This window comes from Hevea brasiliensis, chromosome 3, assembly GCF_030052815.1.
Source record: "Hevea brasiliensis isolate MT/VB/25A 57/8 chromosome 3, ASM3005281v1, whole genome shotgun sequence".
NCBI classification, from domain to species: domain Eukaryota; kingdom Viridiplantae; phylum Streptophyta; class Magnoliopsida; order Malpighiales; family Euphorbiaceae; genus Hevea; species Hevea brasiliensis.
This window is the reverse complement of record NC_079495.1, coordinates 117,055,928-117,065,605: the sequence shown is the minus strand read 5'-3', so window position 1 is coordinate 117,065,605 and position 9,678 is coordinate 117,055,928. Positions and strand designations below refer to the sequence as shown.

The 9,678-nt window shown below is 26.6% G+C and overlaps 1 protein-coding gene across 1 annotated transcript; it reads left to right on the top strand.

The window, feature by feature from the left end:
- Positions 1-929: 929 nt before the first annotated feature.
- Positions 930-9,263, top strand: LOC131178782 (receptor like protein 21-like). Its single transcript, XM_058144714.1, has 10 exons — positions 930-1,351; positions 1,454-1,609; positions 1,955-2,092; positions 2,202-2,279; positions 2,459-2,617; positions 2,739-2,813; positions 4,102-4,164; positions 4,313-4,387; positions 6,566-6,712; positions 6,792-9,263. The coding sequence occupies exons 1-10, from the start codon at positions 949-951 to the stop codon at positions 9,029-9,031; spliced, it is 3,534 nt and encodes a 1,177-aa protein (XP_058000697.1). The 5' UTR covers positions 930-948; the 3' UTR covers positions 9,032-9,263.
- Positions 9,264-9,678: the final 415 nt, after the last annotated feature.

The following is a 9,678-nucleotide window of genomic DNA, read 5'->3' as shown; positions in this document are numbered from 1 at the left end:
AAACCGTTTAGAGGCCAATTTCGAACTTTTTCCTCTTCTTAAACTACTTTGAATCAAATATAATCGGAATTAGCGTTAAAACTTGGTAATCTAATCAGATTTAATTATGAATTAAAGAAAATTAACTTATTTCAATAGTTGATGCAGGAAAATATAAATTGATACGAATATCTGAAAAGACAATAAAGATAGCGTAATCAGAGCTCGAATTACAAAAATGAATGAATTTACTTAAAGCTTACAAAAATAAACGAATTTGCAAATTTATGTAAGAAAAATTCCAAAAAGAAAATTCAGACAAAAGTTCTTTAAATTAAGTCTTCTAATAACAAGTCCAAGTCGTCCTTTTTATATATTACACCAAATTGCACTCCAAAATGGATCAATAAAATTGAAATTGACCCAATTAAATATGAAATAAAAATTCGTCATGTATCAGTCTTTCTCCTTCTTACACTGTGAATTTAATATGACTGAGGTTCAACTTGCCAGTCCAATTCACATTATCTGTGAATTAAAAAAAATTTAAGAAATTATTTTAATTGTTATTTTTTTATATAAATTATAATTAATTGACATTGAGTGAATTTTTTGTTCCGATACAAATTTGAATTCTGATCAAAATTTTTTATTAAGAAAAAAGTTGTAATAATAATAATATAATGATGTGATTGATTAACACATTAATTATGAATGAGCAACCAACAACACAAATTGCTCCATTTGTTGATCAATAGCCACCATATTTGTTGAAAGAATTTTTTTTTTGGTCCCTTTTAAAAAATAGAAATTCAACATTTCAAGTTTTCAGCCCTACCTCATTAAATAATTTAAAAAAAAAAATAAAGGTCATAATAAACCATTATTAGAAGGAATATAAATTTTAAAACAACTGGCAATGAATATAAATAAGGGGAGAAGTAGTGAATGGGAGCATCGCATTTCTAAATGGAGTTGGCTATCTTAGCAAAGTGTTTATTGTTGGGTCTTGTAATCCTATGGATTCAAATCCATGGAAACAAAGGTTGTTTTGAAACAGAGAGATTGGCACTCTTAGATTTCAAGGAATTTGTTGGGTCAAATGGGTTAGATGTAGACTATCTTCTTTCTTCATGGGTTGATAATTCAATGAGTGATTGTTGTAAATGGGAGCGTGTCATGTGCAATTCCACCACAGGTCACGTGACTGAGCTCTCTCTCAACAATACACGACAATATGACATAGAGAGGATTTCGTTTTATGATGATAAAAATATTTGGTTTGTAAAATTTTCAATGTTCCAGCAGCTGAAAGAGCTCAGAAGTCTTAATTTATCATACAATAGAATTGGTGGTTTCATTGATGACACAAGTACATATACTATGCTCTTCTACTTATATTATCATTTTTTTTTACAAGTATATTATTTTAGTTATTGAGATTTTGAATTTTTTTTTTTAATAATATATGCAGATTTTGAAACATTATCAGAATTGAAGAAGTTAGAAGTCTTAGATCTTAGCACTAATTATTTCAATAATAGTATCTTATCACCATTGAGTAATCTTACATCACTTAAGACTTTGATTCTTAGTGACAATATCATGGAAGGTTCCTTTCCTAGCAAAGGTATGTTTTATTTAAATTCATCTTTAAGAACATCCAATTAATTCCCTTTACCAATTTTATTATTTTATATTTTTTTTATATTCTTTTCCTTTGTAAAGTTCAACTTTTACTACTATTAATTACGTGATACAAAACTAGGCAACTTGAAAAAATTAAAATTGTTGGACTTGAAATTCAGTTAATTCGATAGCAGTCTACCAATTCAAGGTACTCTTTAGATCCAATTTCTACATCGATATTGGAATTGGATTCTCTCAACATAATTATTTACATAATTGCATTTGTTTTGAAAGTGATTAAATTAATTATATACTTAAATAACATAAAGTTGTATGGTATATACAGGTTTTGAAAGATTAGAGGAGTTGGACATCAGTTATAATGGGTTCAATAATAGTATGTTATCATCATTGGGTGCTCTTACATCACTTAAGACTTTGATTCTTAGAGATAATAACATGGAAGGTATATTCCCCATCCAAGGTATGTTTGATTCTTCACACATTAATTCTATCAGAACATCACTCTATCCTTTGAGTCTAGTTCCCATTATTTTGATTTTCATTTTATTCTTTTTCTGCTTTTGGTTCAGAATTAATTAGTGACCTGAAGAATTTGGAATCCTTGGATGTAAGTTTGAATAGATTCCATAGCACCCTACCATTTCAAGGTAAACTTTAGATCCCATTCGTACTTCAAGGTTGGAATGGGCTTCTCTCTCCATTTAAATCACAACAAATTGTGATTAATCAATTTGAAAGTGGTTATATAATTAATTGTTAATTTCAATTGGTTGATTGTTAATTTTTATGAATAACTTGCACTTCACAAATGAAATAACTTAAGCAGATTTCAAAAGCAATTTCTCAAAGGTTAGCAAATTGAAGTATTTGGATATGCATTGGAATTACTTCAACAATGGTATATTGAGCTTCTCAAGCATATTTCCTTCCGTTGAGACACTAGACTTGTCTTTTAATAATTTGGAAGGGCCACTTTCATACAAAGGTATGTGATATATTTTTGGATTTCAACTCCGAATCTCTTTTCTATTTTCCTATTATTGCAGTAGAAGATGGTTGATTCATTTTTTCGGTCTTCATCTCTCACTCTCTGTGTTTTGATGCAGACCTTGTTAAACTGAAAAATTTGACGGTGCTCAGTTTAAGGGGAAACAACTTGAACGGAACTCTGCCATTGCAAAGTAAATGAAAATATTTGCTTTCTTCTTAAATTAAATTAGTATCTATTTGTACATTGTATGAATTATTATCATTATTTTAATTTTTAAATATTATATTTAATATTATTATATAAAATAGAAAAAGATGTAACTCAAAAAATATCAAAATAATATATAATTCATTTAAACAAATTTATTTTGAAAATATTTTTAAATGATGGTAAGTTTTATAAATTTTTTAGAGATTTGTTATTTTGAATTTTAATTCAAATATAATTCCGTGTTGATTTTTATGCATTGTAGAACTTTATTAGATTATTAATTTTAAAACAAAAAGCTTAAATATATTTAATTTTATCCTAACGTTTTTCTAAGAGATAATTTCATCCAAATTGAACTTAATTATCCCTCCATTATAAAATTTTGGTGATATATAATATATAAAATTCTATCTTAAAACAGACATATATAAATGTATAATAAATAATAGTCTAACAAATTAAAAAAAAATGTATAATAAATAATAAAATAAACAGAAAATAATATTAGCATTAATGTTAATTGAATTTTTCTAATGTAGGTTTGGGTACTAACATAGAAAACCACCTTAAATAGGCATTTTTGTAAGAATATTATATGTGAACATTTAAATAAAAATAATACAAATAATTATAAGACTCTACAAGAATTTATCAGTTGAAAACAGAAATTTTGATTTGTGATAAATTAAAATAAAAAATTATTATTATATACTGATGTTGGATTTAATAAATAAATTAATAAAACAAAATATTTATATTTATACTTTTAGTTTTATAGATATTCAAAATGTAATATAAATCATATGACAATTTAATTAAATCACACTAACGCTGCAATAAAAATTAATATTAAAATTTAAAATTTTAATTCCCCGGGAAAAAAATATAATTTTAATCATGTAATAAATATGAAAAAGTTTTTCGATAATATATATACAAAATTCATTTATCTATGCGCATGAAATTTATAATTTATTTCTATAAAGATTTAGTTAAAAAATAATCTTATATATTCCACATTTAATTGTAGAAAATTGTTAATTGTTATATATATACTTACATAAGCCTTTACCAAATCTAATGCCTAAATTATTTAGTAATCTCATCACCTATGACAAGTTATTTTATTTATAATAATTAATTTTATTATTGTGAATTGTGATGAAATTATATTAATTCTGTATGTAATTACATTCAATTTGAAAAGTGATAATTAACTAACTAATTAATTATGTCCTGAAATAATATAGAAGCTATATTGTGTTCAGGTTTTAAAAGATTAGAGGAGTTGGATATCAGTCGTAATAGATTCAATACCTTTCCTATCCAAGGTATGTTTGATTCTGGAAATTGTTTTCTCTACACTGATTAATTGTATCAGAACGTCCCACTCAACCATGCACTCTTGATTTTGTTTTCTTTGAGTCTAGTTCTCATTATTTTGATTTTCTTTTTATTCTTTTTCTGCTCATGATTCAGAATTAAGTAATTTGAAGAACTTGAAATCCTTGGATGTAAGTTGGAATAGATTCAATAGCACCCTACCATTTCAAGGTAAACTTCTGATCCCATTCGTACTTCAAGGTTGGAATGGGCTTCTCTCCATTTTTATAGTTATACAATCAATTGATTGATTGTTAATTTTTATAAATAACTTGTACTTCACAATTGAAATAACTCTGAGCAGATTTCAGTAAGCATTTTTTTATGAATATTACATGTGACTGCTTAATTAAAAATAATGAAAATAATTATAATAAATTAAAATAAAAATTTTTTTCTTATTACTAATGTTGGATTTTTTGAACAAATTAATAAAATATAAATAAAATATTCAAAATTTATATTCATAGTTTTAGTTTGATATATATTCAAAATGTGATACAAATTACATGACCATTTAATTAAATCACACTAATGCTGCAACAAAAATTAATATTAAAATTTAAAATTTTAATTCCCCTTAAAAAAATATAATATAAAAAATATACAAAATTCATTTATATAAACATAAAATTTACAAGTCATTTTAATGACGACGAATAAATTATTTATTTAAAACAGTTTTTGTGAGTTTAACTTAAACAATAAGATATATATATATATATATATATATATATATATATATATATATATATATATATATATATATATATATATATAGAGTAAAATGTTTTCTTTGAGTCTAATTCTCATTATTTTTATTCTTTTTCTGCTCTTGATTCAGAATTAAGTAAGTTGAAGAACTTGAAATCCTTGGATGTAAGTTGGAATAGATTCAATGGCACCCTACCATTTCAAGGTAAGCTTCTGATCCCATTCGTACTACAAGGTTGGAATGGGCTTCTCTCCATTTAAATCATAATAAATTGTGATTAATTAGTTTGAAAATAGTTATACAATCAATCAATTGGTTGATTGTTAATTTTTATAAATAACTTGTACTTCACAATTGAAATAACTCTGAGCAGATTTCAGTAAGCATTTTTTTTAATGAATATTACATGTGACTGCTTAATTAAAAATAATGGAAATAATTATAATAAATTAAAATAATTTTTTTTTCTTATTACTAATGTTGGATTCGATGAACAAATTAATAAAATATAAATAAAATATTCAAAATTTATATTTATAGTTTTAGTTTGATATATATTCAAAATGTGATACAAATTACATGACCATTTAATTAAATCACACTAATGCTGCAACAAAAATTAATATTAAAATTTAAAATTTTAATTCCCCTTAAAAAAATATAATATACAAAATTCATTTATATAAACATAAAATTTATAAGTCATTTAAATGACGACGAATAAATTATTTATTTAAAATAATTTTTGTGAGTTTAACTTAAACAATAAGATATATATATTGCTTAGTAAGCAAAATGTTATCCACAATTTATCAATAATTTATAATAAAATTAAATTTAAATTTCTTATGTTGAATTTTGGTATCCAAACAATTATATAACTTATTTTTAATCTTATTGTCAATCAATTTAATATTAAGCATTAAGATTGATAATTCATTACAAAAGTAAACATTTAGAAATTCATCATAATAATTAGGGAAATATGTATATCTAATTTTAATTAGTTTTTTAAATAAAAATATTTTAATAGGAAAGTATTTATATTAGGAAGTAATAATTAGTTAAAGTTTAGGATTATATATTTTTTAAATACACTTTTATATGTAAATAGGATAATTAGTATATAAATTGAAGTCTGGAAGGTTTGTTAATTCTTCAGCCACAAAATTTTTTTATAAATCATGTAATTGAGGAATTCTATAAATTTTAATAGCAACTATTAAAATAAAAATATAATTTAATATTATATTTATTTTGTTGATATAATATCAACAAAGCGTAAATACAAATCATGAATTGTAATTACATTATATCATATTTATGCTAAAATTAATAAATAATGAAATAAATAAATAAATATCTTTTCCTTATGGAAGGAAAAACCGTCACTTGTTCAAAATTATAGTTTATAAGCAAACGTATTTCTGTAACATAGTTCAAAATTATAGTTTAATTGTAGAAAATTGTTAATTGTCACATATATATAAAGCTATTTAGTAATCCCATAAACTATGGCTAGTTATTTTATTTATAATCATTAATTTTATTGTTGTGAATTGTGATGAAAATAGTGCTTCTAAATTTTAATATTCAACTAACTTATATCTAAATCTATTATTTTCTTTATACAGAATTATCAACTTTCAAAAGTTTAGAGATTTTGAATTTAATGGGAAATGAATTTACTGGAAGTATTCCTGAATATATGTGGACTCCACCTTCCCTCAAAGTATTATCTTTATACCGCAACAAACTCAATGGCTCTTTACAAAATCAAAGTAAGTTTATCTGAAATCAAAATTTCAATTTTGTTATTATCAATTGCAATGATTTTTATGTTAATCCTTTGTTATATAGGTTTGTGTGGCTTGAAGGGTCTTCAAGAGTTAGACCTTGGCCATAACGAATTTGGGGGTAGTCTTCCTCAATGCCTTGACAATTTGACATCTCTCACATTCTTAGATCTGTCTGGAAACCAATTAACAGGGCACATTCCTTCATCTTGGCCAGCTAACCTCAAATTTATTGATCTTAGCTATAATCGTTTTGAAGGCATATTCTCAGTCAAAAACATTCCTTCATCTTCGCCAGCTAACTTCAAGTCCTCCCTCAAATTTATTGATCTTAGCAATAATCTTTTTGAGGGCTTATTCTCATTCAATTTATTGGCTAATTATTCCAGCCTTGAGGCACTTATATTAAGCGGCAACAACATTACGTTTGAGACTGGTTGGATTCCTTCATTTCAGTTAAAGGTTCTTATAATGCAAAGTTGTGGCCTCGACAGCATTCCTGAGTTTCTCTTTCACCAATTCAAATTGGAAGCACTTGACTTGTCACACAACAAAGTAAAAGGAAGGATTCCTAATTGGTTGCTTGAGAACAATGGAGGACTTCAGACCCTAAATCTTGAGAATAATTCTTTCAATGGGCAGCTTCAAGAAATTGGCACAAAGATGCTTCCGAACATGAGATATCTTAATTTAGCCAGAAATTATTTTCAAGGTGATTTTCTTTTTGCTGTTGGCGATGACTGTAAATTGATGGCTTTAGATTTGTCTCATAACAACTTCTCAGGGGAAGTACCGAAGGAACTGCTTTCAAGTTGCATATTCTTGACACATCTAAGGCTATCTTATAATAACTTCCACGGTCAAATAATGGTATTTAACATCACTCGATTTGATTATCTGCAATTGAATGACAACCAATTTGAGGGAACTCTGGCAAGCTTACTCCCCAATTTTAGTCACCAAATGCGTGGCCCAAGGATTCAATGGTTAGATTTGAGCAACAACCGATTGCATGGTGAGATTCCACACTGGATGGGTAACTTCACATATCTATATTACATCAATTTACATAATAATTTTTTTAAAGGTCATATTTCAAGGGAACTTCTTTCAATCGAGAACCTAGACCTTTCTCACAACTATTTTTCTGGGCCATTACCTTCTTTCTTCCATGGAAATTATTTAGAACAAATAAATTTGCAAGGTAACAGATTCATTGGTTCAATACCAGAAGCTTTGCTCAATATTTCGACACTGAAGGTATTAGACTTGAGCAATAACGAGTTGTCAGGCACCATTCCTAATAACACTGGTGAGTTTCAAAATGACTTGAGAGTTCTTTTATTAGGAGAAAATCATTTAAGTGGCCTCATTCCAAATTGGTTGTGTCAGTTGAATGACATCAACTTATTAGATCTATCAAGAAACTCCTTTTCTGGGTCCATACCCCACTGCTTACATAATCTCTCCTTTGGAAGGGAAAAAGGAAGTTTCTCAACTTTGTCTTTGATCTCAAACAAGGTTCCCAGTTCACTTTTTAGAAGCATGGAAGGATTTTCGTCCTTTGATACTTTCGATTTTCATTTCGACAATGAGGAAGAAATTGAGTTTTTTACAAAATATAGAACTAGCACGTATAAGAATAAGGCTCTCAACTACATGTCTGGATTAGATTTGTCAGCTAATAGCCTAACAGGTGAAATCCCATTTAAGCTAGGAGAGTTGTACCAAATTCATGCATTAAACCTATCACACAATCAATTGATAGGATCCATCCCGAGATCTTTCTCGAATTTATCACAAATAGAAAGTTTAGACCTCTCTTATAATAATTTAAGTGGAGAGATTCCTTCAAAATTGATAGATCTAAACTTTCTAGAAGTATTTAGCGTGGCTCACAACAACTTATCAGGCAAAATTCCAGACATGAAAGGACAGTTCAGTACATTCGAGAGTAACAGCTATGAAGGGAACCCATTTCTTTGTGGACCTCAAGTGGAAAGAAAATGCAATGATAATAATGTTGAATCACCTTCGTCACAAGTGGAGTCACGACATGAAGTAAGTGGGAAATGGTATGAAATTGATCGTGGGGCTTTCTTAGTATGTTTTTCAGTAACTTTTATCATATTCTTTTTGGCAGCCATCACCTTTCTTTATATTCTTCCTCATTGGCAACAAAGCTTGATTCATCACAGTAGAGAATATATGTTTTCATGTTATTACTTTTCATATGATATTTTACGGAAGTCATTTACTCGTTTTGTATCGTTAATTGATGTCATCAGTTCCCAAATCTTCTAAAGCTGATTTATAGTGCATATCGTTTTGTATCTTTTCTTTGTTTTGTTTTGTTGTCTTATTTGTTGCTCTTTTAAGGGGTTTTTTTCATCACCATTAGAAGTTAGTTTCTAGTTCAGGGTGTAATGGGGTAGACCTGTTGGTCTGGGATCCTTCTTTTGGTGATTTCCCCCCTCCTATTCTCTATTAATAAAATCATTATGCTTATAACCAAAAAAGAGTTATATATGAAGCATACCTAAGCATTAGTGTGTTTAGTGTGGTTGTAAAATTTATTCTTGTTTTCACTTGTAATCACTACATTTATGACTATATATATATATATATATATATATATATATATATATATATATGTGCATGTGTATTACATGTTATCTATACTTATTATATGTATTCTAGTTTAATTTTATTTATATGCAACTTTAGAAAAATTTCTATACTAATTAATTAATATAAACCATAGAACTAATAGAAAATTTTCATAAGACCAAGTATAATAATACAACAAAACTATAAAATCAAAGTAAAAAATCTAAACCATCTAAACCAAAACTATGAACACACCTAAAAGACACTTTCATCATATTATAGTTGTGGTGATGTAAGTAATAACAATTACTTAAAAAAAAAAAAAAAGATGTTATCTCCAC